General features: G+C 51.9%; 1 protein-coding gene across 1 annotated transcript; it reads left to right on the forward strand.

Moving 5' to 3' along the window:
- Window positions 1-1148: 1148 nt before the first annotated feature.
- Window positions 1149-14513, forward strand: MAML1 (mastermind like transcriptional coactivator 1). The gene is made up of 5 exons (XM_036014444.1): window positions 1149-1182; window positions 3946-5438; window positions 7570-7809; window positions 9186-9282; window positions 11088-14513. The coding sequence occupies exons 1-5, from the start codon at window positions 1149-1151 to the stop codon at window positions 12065-12067; spliced, it is 2844 nt and encodes a 947-aa protein (XP_035870337.1). The 3' UTR covers window positions 12068-14513.
- The last annotated feature ends 344 nt before the right edge of the window (window positions 14514-14857 follow it).

The following is a 14857-nucleotide window of genomic DNA, read 5'->3' on the forward strand; positions in this document are numbered from 1 at the left end:
GGTGGGTGCTGCCTCAGGTTCAGACAGATTCAGTCTTAGGTGTCCCTGCCCCTTGTAGAGCACGCCAGGTAGGCAGTTGGACAGACAGGAGTCTGGAGCTCTTAGACATGGATAGGTTAGAGACAGTACATGCAGTCACAAACATTTATGGAGTGCTAGGCCCTGTTCTAGGTACTGGGTCCCTGCTTTTCATTGTAATGGGGAAGCTGTGCCCATTCAAACGAGTGCCTCCACTGGGGGAATTAACAAGATGGCAGGGTAGAGAGTGACTGTCGGTGGGGGGAGTAGGTAGGTGTTGGGAGAATGACTTTGAAGAGCTGAGCCACCCTGGGAAGATGAAGGGGAAGAGTGTTCTGGGCAAAGAGAGGAGCGAGTGGAAAGACCTCGAGGCAGAATGAGCCCAGCACCTTTGAGGACCTGAATGAAGGAAGGCAGGCTGGCATGACTCAAGCACCATGTACAGTAGGGAGGGCCCATGGAAGGTGGGGTAGCGGGGTTATTCTGGGTGTGATATTCAGGCTCAGGAGTTAGAGTGGATGAGATTACCGCGAGTGTGTGCAGAGGGAAGAATGGAGAGGACTCTGATCCTTATTTGAAGGGGAGACCTACCTCAAAGGAGACTGAGAAGCAACCAGGAAAGTGGAAGAGAAAGTGGAAAGAGAATGTGGTAAAGAAATATGGGGATAGGGCTTTAAAGATGCAGAGAGTTGTTAAGTGGCAGATGATGTACAGAGAGAGAAGGAAAGACTGAAAATGTAGACTGCGTTCATCAGCATGAAGATCATTGCTGGCCTTGGAGAAAGCACCCTCCCAAGCCCTTGCTTTCTTTTACTCCCACATTCAGCATCCAGTTGGTTCCATAGGGTGGAAGCCACGGACTAGCCTGCTGGTTCTGGGGGAAGGGGGACATGTTGGGCTGGTAGGAGGATGACAGAAGAGAGGGGAACAGGGGAAATGAATGCCCAGGGAGAAGGGGCGGGAAGCACTGGCTGGTGTCCCAGGTGGCTGACCACAGGCAAGGAGCATTGATGAGAGAGCCCTCTGTCTTAACCAGCTGCCTCTGTTAACTCAGAGTGGAAGAGTATTGGTGTTGTCATTTGGCCACGTGTTGAGTTTGGCCACAAAGCATACTGGACTTCCAGTGGTAGATGGTAGAAGAGGAGGGTGTGGAGGGGCTGTCACGTAAGCCTAGCAGGTCACGCGGGGTGTCAGGATGCTGCTATAGTGTCCAGAAGGTGTGGTAGCTCTGGCTTGACTGGAAGCAGTATCGATATCCTGGGTGATCCATTGATCACCCCCTCTTCCAGAAGAGAAGGTGGTGGGTGGCACAGGCTAGGGTGGAAGTCAGGCCTACAGGATATATTGGTGCAAGACTGAGTGGGTGAACATGGGGGGCCTCCAGCCTAACAGCAGGCATGCATGCAGTGTTCCTCAGCAAAACCCCTTTGTGAAGGAAGCAAGCACCAGGTCTTGTGATCCCAGAACTTGACCCTCCTAGAACCCTGTACACCGAGAGACCACTTGGCAGTTAAGACAGAAACCTCTGAGCTGAGCGCCCAGAAGTACATTATGCTGACAGCAAGCTTGTGCATTTATACAGGGCAGCTTGTGTTTGTTCTCATGTTACCTGTTCAGGCCATTTTCCCATCTCTTTGTGAATTCCTGGAGATTAGGCTCTGGTTTACTCACGGCGCTTCTTTTGACAGTGCTGCACATAGCAGGCACTCCTGTAGATTCCCAGGGTTTAAAAATCTGCCACAACCACCATATCACACACTCCCCCCACCCCCAGGTCATTCCTGTTTGATGTTTCCTTTGGCTGCACAACTGGTATTACAAAAGTAAGTTGTACTTTGGAACTTGTCTGCATCTGTTTGCATGTGGACATTGAAAAGGGGAGTGGTAGCTTTTACAAGTGTTAGGGCAAAGAAGGATTCTGTTTCTAACCCGGGACGATCAGCTGACTCATCAAGTCCTTTGACTTTATAGATGTCCTCCTTCCTCCACAGGAAAGTGGACACCTAAGCAAATTTAGTCAGCCCAGACCTGACACCGAGGAACAAGTGATTTTCCAAAAAGTATAAAAGAAAGAATAAAAATCCAAGAAAAACTAGCAACTCATTTTGATTTCCTTCTGGCAGATTATGTGGATATGAGTTCCCTGTGTTTTCTATAAAGGGCCCATTTTAGGAGCACAGTTTCTTTTCCCCTCTCGCCCCCAGGTGGCAGCAGGAAGCAGAGAGCAGAGGAGCCTACAAAGAAAGCAAAGTAAAAAGAATGTTCTTGAGTTGGGTCCTAGGATTGTGTTTTTCTTATACCTCTTCCCTACAGTTTCATTGATCAAAACATTCCTAAGTTTTTCTGAGCTAATTTAGGTTCCCAGATACTGATTTAAAGAAATACTGTGTCCTCCTTCATCCTGAGGGCTTTTAAGAGTGGGGATTTGGGGGGAGGTCCCAGGTGAGGTTGTCAATAGAAGAGTCATCAGTGTCCAGGTGTGTCCTTTCAGGGTCGTGGTCTCCACTGATGGGTTGGTGCCAGGAAGGGGGTCCTGGGTTAGTGTAGCTGGTCCTGAGGTCTGCCATGGCCTCACTGTGTCTGGTTTCAGCCAAGAGCTGCAACACAGCTGAGGCTTAGGAGTTATCCCTAGGGGTTAGCGCTTCAGGGAATGGTCATGCCAGGGCCCGGGCGGAAGTCACACAAGGCCACTCATCCGTTCCTTGTTCCTCCACTGAGGGTATCTTACTGCCAGCATGAGCAGGGGCATGCCAGGGGGAAAGGTCACCCTAGGGGCCAGGTCCTGGGTTTTCCAGTTCTGCCTGCTGCTAGGTACCCAGGGTTTCCCACCTTGGTGACTTCTGCACCTGGCCCATCATCCTTGCTCCGTCACGCCTGTCTAACTGCCCACACATAACAAGAGTAAACATGGGAAAGGAGCAGCCAGGGTCAGAAGCTGAGCGTGGGCACCTCTGTTAGTGGAGGACTACTGTCCTGATGGCTGAAAATGAGGCTGGGGAAACAGTAGGAAGACATTACCTTCTCTCCTCCTCACCTCCTCACCCCACTTCCTGAAACTCCCGCCCTTGCATTCTCAGGATGCTTACTGCTCTGCTGCTTGCATAAGCCATTCGTCTTATTCTGTGGCCGTGTCCCTGTGTGTCACATATCCTTGGAAACTGGGAGCCCATGAAGAGAGGGGAGCACCCTGTTTGTCTTAATAGTCCCCAGCACTTGTCCCTGGCACAGAGCAGACTCTTTGTATAAGGACTGTAGAACAGATCTGGTTGAGGACAAGGGGAAGCAAAGCAAGAGTATTGGTGCAGACAGATCTCACTGTGTGGTCCGATATATGGGTCAGAAGAGGGGTTTGGGAAAGTTGGTGACAATGTGCAGGTGATTAGAAAATGCTCACAGTTGGCAGGAGAGTGGGACAAAAGCAGGAGAGAAGGGGTGGGGCAACAAGATGGAGCCTGGTGCTGGTGACTACTCCCTCCCAGCCAACCCCCCAAGGCTGAGAAAGAACCTGTATTGCCAGGGCTCCTTCAGCTGAAAGCAGCAGCAATCCTAGTTAAACTGGCTGAAACACAAGAAGGTAGAAAGGTGGGTGGGGGCAGGGGAGTAGCTGGTCTCAGGTACAACTAGATCCAGGACTCACATGATGCCTCAGAATGTGTGTGTGTCCTCTGCCTCTTTCTCCTTGGCTCCACTCTTAGGCACACCCTTACACTGAATGACAGAACAGGCTTTCGTCCTGCAGAAGTGCAGAACTGACCTGTCCACTGTGACTGGGTTGCTTTCCCACAGCTGAGTCCATGGTCCTGACTTGGGCGAGGCCACAGGGTCAGGGGGCAGGGGGGAATGGGAGTGTCCCCAGAGCGGGGAGTGGGGGCCGAGGAGGCAGAATCATTGGGAGAGCATTGCAGGGTTGCAGGCCTCTGGTTTAAGTCACCACGAGAAGCCGAGGGGCCTCTTATAAGGCGCTGTACACACAAGTCACTCTTCTCTGTGTTTTTCAGCATCTCCATGAGACTGTGAAGAGGAGTCTCGATAGCACCGCCTCCCCACAGAATGGTGACCAGCAGAATGGCTATGGAGACCTCTTTCCTGGGCATAAGAAGACCCGCCGGGAGGTCCCCATGGGCGTAGGTGTCTCTTCCAACGGCCTGCCTCCAGCCTCCCCCCTCAGTCAGCCTGAGGAGCCTGGTGCAGAGGCCCTGCAAGCCAGTGGGAAGCACGCCCTGGGGCTGGACTCCATGAACAAGAAATGTCTGGCAGACTCAAGCCTCCACCTGAATGGAGGCAGCAACCCCAGCGAATCATTTCCTCTGAGCCTGAGTAAAGAGCTGAAGCAGGAGCCTGTCGATGACCTGCCTTGCATGATCGCAGGGGCCGGTGGCTCCATATCCCAAAGCAACCTCATGCCTGACCTCAATCTTAACGAGCAGGAGTGGAAGGAGCTCATTGAGGAGCTGAACAGGTCAGTGCCTGACGAAGACATGAAGGATCTGTTTACTGAGGACTTCGAAGAGAAGAAGGACCCCGAGTCTTCCGGTTCTGCCACACAGCCTCCCTTGGCACAGGACATCAACATTAAAACAGAATTCTCTCCAGCAGCCTTGGAACAAGAACAGTCAAGCTCTCCACAAGTGAGGGCTGATTCTGTAGGACCTCCATCCTACAGAATGGGGCCTTCATCCGGGCCTGTGAGCACAGATTCACCCAGCCTTGGGGGCTCTCAGCCTCTGTTCCATACCTCTGGTCAGCCTGGGGCAGACAATCCCAGTCCCAACCTGATGCCGGCATCTGCCCAGGCCCAGAATGCACAAAGAGCCATTTCCAGTGTGGTGTTGCCAAGCCAGGTCCCGGGAGGGGCCTCAAAGCTGTCCTCTGCCCACCAGCTCCAGCAGATTGCTGCCAAGCAGAAGCGCCAGCAGATGCTCCAGAATTCACAGCAGGCTGCTCAAGCACCAGCTCCAGGCCAGATGTCCACCTGGCAACAGACAGGCCCGTCCCACAGCCCCTTAAATGTTCCCTATACCATGGAGAAGCCTGCCAGCCCTCCCGGCTACAAGCAAGACTTCACCAACTCCAAACTGCTCATGATGCCCAGTGTGAATAAGAGCTCCCCTCACCCTGGAGGCCCCTACCTCCAGCCCAGCCATGTAAACCTGCTGAGTCACCAGGCGCCGCCAGGCAACTTGAGCCAGAGCACTGTGACTAACCAAGGGTCTGTGCTGGACTATGGCAACACCAAGCCCCTTTCTCATTACAAAGCAGACTGCGGGCAAGGCGGCCCTGGGGCTGGCCCGGGCAAGACAGCCCTGATGACCTACCTTCCCCAGCAGCTGCCTCACCTGAGCAACGAGCAGAATTCCTTGTTTCTGATGAAACCAAAGCCAGGAAATATGCCCTTCCCGTCGCTGGTTCCACCTAGCCAGGTGAGCTGGGGCTCTGCGCTCTTACTCTGCATCCCTGTGGTTACTGGATCCCACATGGTTGGGAAACAAAGGGAAGGAGGGAGGGAGCTGTGATTGTTCTTTGATTCCTTGGGAGAGAAAAATTGATCAAGCAAACCTGGGTTGAGTCTTAGACAAAAATAGGGTAAAATTCCTTTGGTTTTAACTATCCACACTTATGAGGATTCACCTGTACTTATATCTCGTTCATGCCACACAACTTAAGTAATTTGTGTCTGGATTTTGCAGGTAAACATCAGATTTACTATGCGTCTTCAAAGTTTTGCTTTTTTTTTTCTTTTAACCACCTTTCAGATCTCTATGCTCAAAATACCTTAAGTTTTAGGCCCTGGCCGGGTAACTCGGTTGATTACAGCATCGTTCCAATATGCCAAGTTGGCAGGTTTCATCTTTGGTCAGGGCACATAGAAGAATCAACCAGTGAATGCACAAGCAAATGGAGTAAAAAATCAGTGTCTCTTTCTTCACCACCCTCCCCCCTTCCTCTCAAAAGTCATTAAAAAATATCCCTTAAGTTTTAGTAAGCTTCGGTAAGCTTGTAATCTATTAGGTGAATGCTGCTGCCAACACGTCTGAGCACCGTGGGTCTTCAATGGTTATGAACAGGCCTGGCAGAATCACATGGCTCTGCAGGGCGCCCACGGTCAGGGGCCGGTCCTGTCACCGTCATGATTTTCACTGCTGCTTTGCTCAGCTATGTTCTAAGATGCCTCCTCCCTGGGTGACCTCCGATGGGTGGGCCTTGAGCAGCAGGAGAATGTCTTCCTCAGAGAAGGGGCGCAGTACACTTGCTTTGCTCCCTCCACGGTGTGTCCTGGACTTTTTTCTTTTTTGATCCCCTGAAACTTGCTTCCTGTTCTTCACTAGGAAGAGTAAGCCTTCAGTGAATACCTTTGTATATTGATAGCTGGTAATAGCATGAAGAAGTTGACACACTTATAGTGATAAGGGTATATAAATGGGCACAGTGCTTTTGGAAAGTAATTTTGGCATTATGTGTTTTTTGTAAGCCGTAAAAATATTCATAGGCATTGACACATTATACCCCTGCAAGAAATACTGCCCCCCAAAGAGAAAGTTATATACAAGATATTCATTACATGGTTGTAGCTAATAGCCCCAAATTGGAAGCAGTTTAAGCATTTTGCAACAAGAGCAAGCCTGCATGTGTCAGTGTTGAGACTTTTGCTTACGTCAACCTTTAAACTGCTGCATGGCCACTAAAAGCCACCTTAAGAGCAGCCCAGTGACGACTGCTATCTTAGTAGCACTAGCACTTTGCACCTCACAGAGCTCTCCGTAGCCCATGAGCTGCTGCTGATCAGGGTGAGGAATTACGTCAGAATCTGCCTGCTCTGAGATTAGACTTTTGTAAAGACTAAATACACAAGTGAATAAGGACTAGAAAGGAGCTAAAGCAGTTGAACTTGTTTAAATGATCATTGCTTTTTGCCTTTTTCCTGTTTTGAGTTAAATTTTCCCACTTTTTCTTTAAATGTAAGTAATGATGTTGGCATAACACCGTGGTGACCTTTGACATGACTCTCACTTTGGTCCATGTGTTACTAGAAAGTATGGGCACGAGCATCTGACAGAAGCCAAGCAGTCTCTCCCAGGAAAATGCTGCACATAAGTGGGCAAACACAGCAATCGCAGGAGGTTCAGGGACAGGCCCACCACCAGGGACCCAAGGTTTGCACACTCAAATGTGGCGAGTCTCCATTACCCAGAGCCCCCCAAGTGCTCCTTGGGGCTCTCCTGCACTCATGCATTCCAGTGAGCGAGGGTATATGAGCTCCAGTTGACTACAGAAGCTGTTGGGTGCAAATATGTGAACTTAAATGTAAAGTCACACCCTTGCCACTGGCAAGTCGCAGGAAGCAAAGCTAGCATGTTGCTTGTGACTGCGCATTGCTGCACCTGGACGTTCAAGCACTCGCTCCCTGGGTGTCCACCTGGCCCTGGCGGGCGGCTCACTGGAATCCTCTGCAGGGAGCCAGGCTCTCACTAGGTGGCGCTCATGTGCTCTGGTCAGGGCTTGCAGACTTCACCTTGTCCCACGTGACTCCAGACCCCTTATCTGTGTTGACAGGAGCAGAACCCTCCCAACGTCCCTGTGCCAGCCCAGGCATCCAGCGTGGGGACCCAGCCGCCCACTGCGTCCGTGGCCAGCACTCACAGCAGCGCCCCCTATCTCAGCGGCCAGCAGCAGGTGGCTGTCATGAAACAGCACCAGTTGCTTTTAGATCAGCAGAAACAGAGGGAGCAGCAACAGAAGCATTTGCAGCAACAGCAGTTCTTGCAAAGGCAGCAGCACCTTCTGGCAGAGCAGGTAAAGAGAAAGGCGGGAGCACAACCCGCACCCCTACCATGTGCCTCCAGGTCACTGCAAGGGCACATGCTCCACAGGGCGCGAGGAGATTGTGCGCTCATTGCATGTTTGTGGGTATCAGAGCATTCTGCCATTTTAAGTCCTTTTCTGGGAATGTGGCATTTCTCACAGTGGTGAGAAGTGCCAGAAGCAGCTTTGTGTCACTTAGTGAGGGGTTAATGAAGGCAGAATCTGTGGCTGAAACCATACGTGTTAGGGACATTTCTCCATGTCCAGTCCCCCAGTCTGTCAGTGCATATGGGGCCCAATGTGGCTGTAGATGTAGAGTTTGTGACAGGCCAGCTCTGGGGCCGGGAGCCCAGACCTGCCGGGGGCCTGCAGTTTGTAGAGTCAGGGCTGACAGGCCCCACCAGGTGCTGCTGTTCACTCACTTGGTCACCAGGTATAGTGTGCAGGTGTCGAGTTTACAAGAGTTCTCAGGTTTTAAATTACACCCCTAGGACATAAGAGAAGAACTAGCCATCCAGCAGTTCAGGTCGATTGAGGATGATGTTAAAACCCACATTACTGCCTCAGTTCTGCTGTTTTTTAAATAACAGCTATATGCAGGACATTTGAGTTGTTTCACCGATTTAAAGTGACACCTAAAAAGGAGCTGTATACCCGGGGAAGGCTATTCCCCTCGTCTTCCCAGGCCTAGGCACCCACCCATCCACATTTTGTGCACGTTTCATGTGAGTGGATCAAAGGTTCAACCATGCTGTAGTGTGTATCAGTACTTCCCCCCTTTTTATGGCTGAATAATATTCTGTCATATGAATATGTCATATTTTAATTGTTTATCTGTTGATAGATAGGCTGTTTCCTTAACTTTTTGTGGACATAGCTTTTTAATTCTCTGAAAGTATATCTAGGGGTGGAATTGCTGGGTGAAATGCTAATTCCTACGTTTAACCTTATGAAGAACTGCCAGACCAATTTACAAAACAGCTACACCATTTTACATGCCCCCAGCGGTGCATGAAGGTCTCGATTTCTCCACATCTTTGCCACACCTGTCTTCTTTTTTCTACCCGTTGTAGTGCATTTGACATGGTACATTGTTGTGACTTTGGTTTGCACCTTCCTGATCTGCCCTCTATTTTAAAAAACTGATATACCACTTTTTTTTTTAATTATTGCTACTTAGCTCTGACTCATCCTTCTGCTTTATAGTGTTTATTAAAAATCCCCCCAAAGAGACTATGAGCATTATGTCTACAGGAGTCCATCTGTGAGTGACAAGCTTGGACAGTGTTCTTTCCTCAACTTCAACATTGTTTGTTTGTTTGTTTGTTTTATGTGGGTCTTTTTTGCTCTGTTCTTGACATTTTTAGGAGAAGCAGCAGTTTCAGCGCCATCTGACCCGCCCACCACCCCAGTACCAAGACCCGACACAGAGCACCTTCCCACCGCAAGTCGGACAGTTCCCAGGTGAGGGACGTCTGCTGTGGTGGCTGGGGCAGGGGACGGCGGGCCTTGTACAGAGCAGGCAGGCTGCTCTGCACGTGCTGAGTGCCTGTGTGGCCTTGGTCTGGCACTCCAGGGGTTTACTTCCTCATAGAAACCTCACTCTGCCTGAGGGGCTGCATCCAAGTCACCCACTGAGCCAGGAGAAGAGGGTCGTAGAGGCAGACTGCTTTGGCTAAGTACCTTGGCCAGGTCCCTGGCTATACAATCTTATCAGCAGCAAATGGCTTCTATAATTCTTGAGAATATTCTTTGCTTCAGCAAAATGACCTCTCCCAGTTTCCAGATAAGGAGAAACTTAGTGCACTTGTGTGGCCTTTGCTTCATTGTTTTTCTTCCTGTCTGCTTACTTTCAAGTGTCACAGGTGGCTGCCCCAGCCATGGACAGTTGGCCAGGAAGGGGCAGGAGGCACTCTGAGGGGTCTCACATGTCCTGTGTCAGACACAGGAGGGAGTCTGGATGCCGTTCCTTTGGCTGTCACTCCAGAAATACTGAGAGATGCCTGCCAACTGGCAGGTGCAGGAAAATGTGGTCTGTTCTTCTTGGAGTGTCTTTGGAACCTGTCCTTTCCTTGGTCAGTGACTCTCAGTGTAAAGCGTCCCAGAAGAACTCACCACAGCTGTGCATTCTGGAAGAGCCCAAGTGGAGTTCCATGTGCATGCTGACCAGGACCGAGGAGACAAAGTCAGCGGGCATCTCAGAAGCCTGGGTCTCAGCCATTTTGCTGCTTTCGTGCCGTCTGTCGTTGCTCTGGGCTCTCGGTGGGAATGAGAGGGGCTCTTTCCTTTCCTCTGCCCAGTCATTAGCTAAATGCCAGTGGGACGCATGAGGGGAGGAGCAAAGTGAACAGCGAAGGCCAGCCCCTGGACAATGGCTGGCCTGCCCGCAAAAACTTGCCTCAGTCGGTGCTTTTGCCCCGTAGCCATCGCTTAAGGCAGAGCCCCAGAGCACTGTGTCTCTCAGTCCGATTCCTCAGTGTCTTCCTAGCACAGCGCCCACCACAGAGCAGGTGCTTGCCAGTGCCTGCAGGGTGCAGTTGGGGCTGCTCCCTTCTGAGGGTCTCATCTGCACAGTGTGAGCAGCGCCCGCCCAGAGGCCTGGAGCCATGGTCACAGTGCAATTTCCCCTCTGACCAGGCAGGGGCAGCTCTTCAGTGCTATCTCGAACCAGCTGGCGCTTTCCCCACACCCAGCTACAAAGCTCCCCTCACAGACCACCTTTTATGACTTCGCACACACCCTTCTCTCAGTCCGGAGTCCTGTCTCCAAGCTGTCAAATCACTCGGCTCCTACCCTTTCAAATCCCAATGGGTTTGTCAGCTTTTTCTGAAGCCTGCTGAGCACCCCCAGGCCCCGAGCCTTCGTCCCCTGTGCTCCCACAGTCTGCTGCCCAGCCTGTGCTGAATGCTGCTGCAGCACATGGCGCGGTGCCTCCCAGCGGCGTGCCCCAAGTGGGCTCCAAGGAGCCCAGGGCCCCGAGTTGGGCCTGCACAGGGCAGAGATAGGTGGGCCTCAGAAGAAGAACAAACCAAGGCCACTGGCTGCCCTCCCCTCGGGCTTGCCCATCCCTCTGCCTCTATCTTAACCTCAGGTGCTCCAGGGCCCCAGGACTCTCTTCTTTGAGGTCCCATTGGCTGTGAGGTGCCTGGAGTTCTCATTCTGCTGTTCATGCCCATAGGATGGCAGCAGCACCTTGACTCTGGGAGGCGTCTCCACAGTGGTGGCCAAGAAACGCCACCTTGACTGACAGAATCTTCTCTGTCTTCCAGGGTCTTCTGCTGCCGTGCCTGGAATGAACACCTTGGGTCCGTCTAACTCCAGCTGCCCTCGAGGATTCCCTCAGACCGGGAACCTTATGCCAATGGGCCCTGTGCACACTTCCGTTTCCTCTCTCTCCTCAAACTCGGGCCAGCAGGACCGCACTGTGGTTCAGTTCACTGGCTCCCAGAGCATGCCGCAGGGCAGCCTCTACGGCATGGCTGCCAGCATCACCCAGATAGTCACCCAGCCCCCATCACAGGCCACCAACGGACATGCCCACATTCCTCGGCAGGCCAGCATGGGCCAGAACACCTCAGTCTCAGCTGCCTATGGACAGAACTCTCTGGGGAGCTCTGGCCTCTCCCAACAGCACAATAAGGGGACCCTGAACTCTGGTTTAACTAAGCCACAGGTCCCAAGGGTGTCAGCGGCCATGGGAGGCCAGAATCCATCCTGGCAACACCATGGAGTGCCGACCCTGAGCAGCCCGGCCCCAGGCAGCACCACCATCAGCCCCTTCACTGCAGCATCCAGCTTCCACATGCAGCAGGCCCGCCTGCAGGTGTCCAGCCCACGGTTCCCCCAGGTAGTGCCCAGTAGGCCCATGGCTCCCATGAGCTCGGCAGCTTCCGCCGGGCCCATGTTGCCTCCCGTGAGTGCACAGCAGAGGACCAGCGCCCCCGCCCCGGCACCTCCCCAGGCAGCCCCACAACAGGGCTTGCCGGGCCTGAGCCCTGGTGGGCCTGAGCTGGGGGCCTTCAGCCAGAGCCCTGCCCCACCTATGGGCGGCCGGGCAGGGATGCACTGTTCCCAAGCCTACCCTGTGCGGACTTCGGGCCAGGAGCTCCCCTTTGCCTACAGTGGGCAGCCGGGGGGCAGTGGTCTGGCCAGCATGGCAGGGGATGCTGACTTGATTGACTCCTTGCTGAAGAACAGGACTTCGGAAGAGTGGATGAACGATCTGGATGACCTTCTGGGGCCTCAGTAATGGCAGGATTCATGGTGTTATCAGTGTTCTTACATCTTGTAGTTTTGTTCTCATATTCAATGATGAGCAACTATTTGGACCAAAAGCCCACAGCCCAGGTTCTGGGTGGGTAGAGCAGAGCCCGGGGCTGAGGTCGCACCTGGCCAGAATCTGTGGAGCCCCCTGCTCCACCCCAGTGTAGTGGTCTGTCCGGCTGGCCCCAGACCATCTGCTGGCATCATCACTTGGTGTCAGGACAGCAGGACAGGGTTCCACAGGTGGTTTTCTGTCCAAATGACCAAAAGCCAACAGATAAAACAGTGAAACCCCACAATGTCAGGCTTTTAAAAACCTGTGCCATCTTGTTGGCTTAATCCAAGATTTCTCCACTCACCTCATTGTTGGGGGGAAGCATTTGTTGAGGCTCCCTATAGCAGAACTACTTGCATTTTGTAGCATAGAAAAGATTAAAATTTTTAAAGGTTTTAAAGCAGGATAGGTAGTGGTTTAAGCTGATTCCGTGGCATTGGAAACCTAGGGCTTCCTTTAAGGGCCTTTTGTGCTCGGACTCTGTCCGCCTTCGGGAGAAAGGGAGCATCACGGGAAAAGCCTTTCCATCAGTACAAGCTGTGGCGGATGAAGGTGCGAGAAAGGCACAGGATGCCATGAGGCAGCAGCGCTGGTTGGTGACAGGTGCAGTCTGCCCAGCAGCTCTCCCTCCAGAATGCTGCTCTTTTGGTGGGCATTTCTGAGGACCCTGGTGGAGGGGTCCCTCCTTCCACACTGGTAGCAGGACCCCAGGTCGCCCCCATGCTAAATGCTGAAATGGAGTGTTTGGGATTCCCGGGTCCCCTTTTGGTGTAAGTCCCCACCGTCTGCAGCTGGGTGTTCGGACAGCATGTATTTAATGCGTTAAGAAGGCAGGCGTCGGTCAGTCGTGCACAGAGGTCTTTCCTTCACCCCATCTTCCCTTCTGTTGCCCTTTTTTCTGCCTCCCCATTTTTCTCTCTGCAGCTCAACTGGAAAACCTTTTTGAGACAATGATTTACTAGATTGGCGGGGAAAAGAATCATTACAGTTCCTTAGGGAGACCTCGCATTGTGGGGAAGAAGGCACCCCTCCCTGAAAGGAAAGCTGAGGGGAAGGAGGAGTTGTGGGCTGGTTTGGCAGGGAGCCCCACCCAATGCCAGGCAGAGGGAGGAGTTCTGCTTTGTTTTACTCTTGTCACTCCCACGTCAGATGACTTGCACTTTTTAAAGAGAGTTGCTTTATGACACTAATACATCCTTTTTAAAGATCCAAGTGGATTTGTCTTTTAAGGTCTATGAATTAATGGACTTGACTAAGCTAGGAGTCCACAAAGCAAAGTATTGCCTGTGGGCTGTTTGTGGTAGAGGAAGATGGAGCAAGCATTCGGTGTAAAAGGAAAAAGGACTGGAGCACAGGGTGAGCCCCTCTCCCACTGAGCAGAGGAGAAAGGGCCGCTGACAAGCGTGGTCTCAGGGGAGACTGCCATAGTCATTCACAGAGTGTCCTATGGAAAGAATTGAGCTGAGAAGGTTCCCGAGAGCAGCCTGGGTGCAGGGACAGGGGGCTGGACACCCATTGGTGATGCTCTGCACCTGCAGTGCCTTCGTGGGGGCTCAGCCCTCACCCTTCTTCTCTTAGAGCCATTTCCCCTGACCCACCTTCCCTGCCTTTTCCGGGTGCTAGACTTCGCTCTCCAAAAGGGAGTGAATCATAGAGCCCGTGACACCACCCTCTTGTGTGCAGTCCCCGGTGTAGAGGGGAGGAGGGTGACTTCAAGCAGGTTTTCTACCAAAAAAGGGTGGGCAGACCGCTAGTGATGGGCCCTTGCTCCTCTCTGGTCTCTCTCTGGCTGTCACTCACCTCTGTCCCCAGGGCACTCTCCCTCTCCTAGGGAGGCTGCCACAGCCTTAGTCCCCCTAGTCCTGGGCCACCTAGACAGACAGCAGGCTCCTTGCCTGCTGCAGTGTCAGAGCAATAAAATGTGATGCTTGGGCCCCCCAGGGAGCCGCCCGTGGCTTTATTTATGAACCTGGTGTTTGGGTAGTCAGGGAGGAAGGGATACCACTTCAGTGTAAACCCTCCCCCCCATTTGCCAGGAGCCATGACTCAAAAAGGGTGCTGGGACTTTTGTTATACACATTTGCTTTGTGTAAATAAATGTTTACAATTTTATATTAAAGATGGAATAAGCGATAGAGCTTCTGACTGTATATTTTTTACTTTTATAGATTTTAAAACTGATCCTTTATATATGTGTTTTGGGGAGCTATGATAAGTTTTATGGCAAACGGTATTGTTAACTTTTTATTGTCATCAAAGTACATAAAAATCCTATTAATCCCCTTATTCTTCTACTTCCCTTAACTCTGGTATACACCAAAAAGAAACCCTGACTTTCCTGTTTTACCATTATAAAGCAATAAAAATATTTTGCTAGTAGAGAAACTGCCCATGGATTGACTTGACAAGGCCAAGCTGCGGGGTGGGAGGTGGGCCATGGCTGCTTGGTTTGGTCATTGATTTTCCTCTGAGATTTGTCACTGGGGGTGACAGGAGACTGGAGCTGATTCCACTCAGGGCCATCAGGCTCCCTCTCTGGGGCTTGTCCGTGTCTCCAGGTCTAATGTGAGGGAAGCTGGACCAGAGAAGTCACATGTCTTACAGTCACGCCTTCTAGACGGCACATGTCACAGGGAAATGTCTTTGTGGAACGAGTCACATTCGGTCTCCCAGTGTTTATAAAAGTTACATTTACACTGTCATCTTACTGAGTGTGTGCAG

The sequence above is a fragment of the Phyllostomus discolor genome, chromosome 13 (genome assembly GCF_004126475.2).
Source record: "Phyllostomus discolor isolate MPI-MPIP mPhyDis1 chromosome 13, mPhyDis1.pri.v3, whole genome shotgun sequence".
Lineage (NCBI taxonomy): Eukaryota > Metazoa > Chordata > Mammalia > Chiroptera > Phyllostomidae > Phyllostomus > Phyllostomus discolor.

Coding starts and splice junctions, on each gene's coding strand:
- MAML1 (XM_036014444.1), top strand. CDS start 1,149: ATGGTAGAAGAGGAGGGTGTGGAGGGGCTGTCAC. Junction 1,183..3,945: donor GGGTGTGGAGGGGCTGTCAC/GTAAGCCTAGCA, acceptor CTCTGGTTTAAG/TCACCACGAGAAGCCGAGGG. Junction 7,810..9,185: donor AGCACCTTCTGGCAGAGCAG/GTAAAGAGAAAG, acceptor TGACATTTTTAG/GAGAAGCAGCAGTTTCAGCG.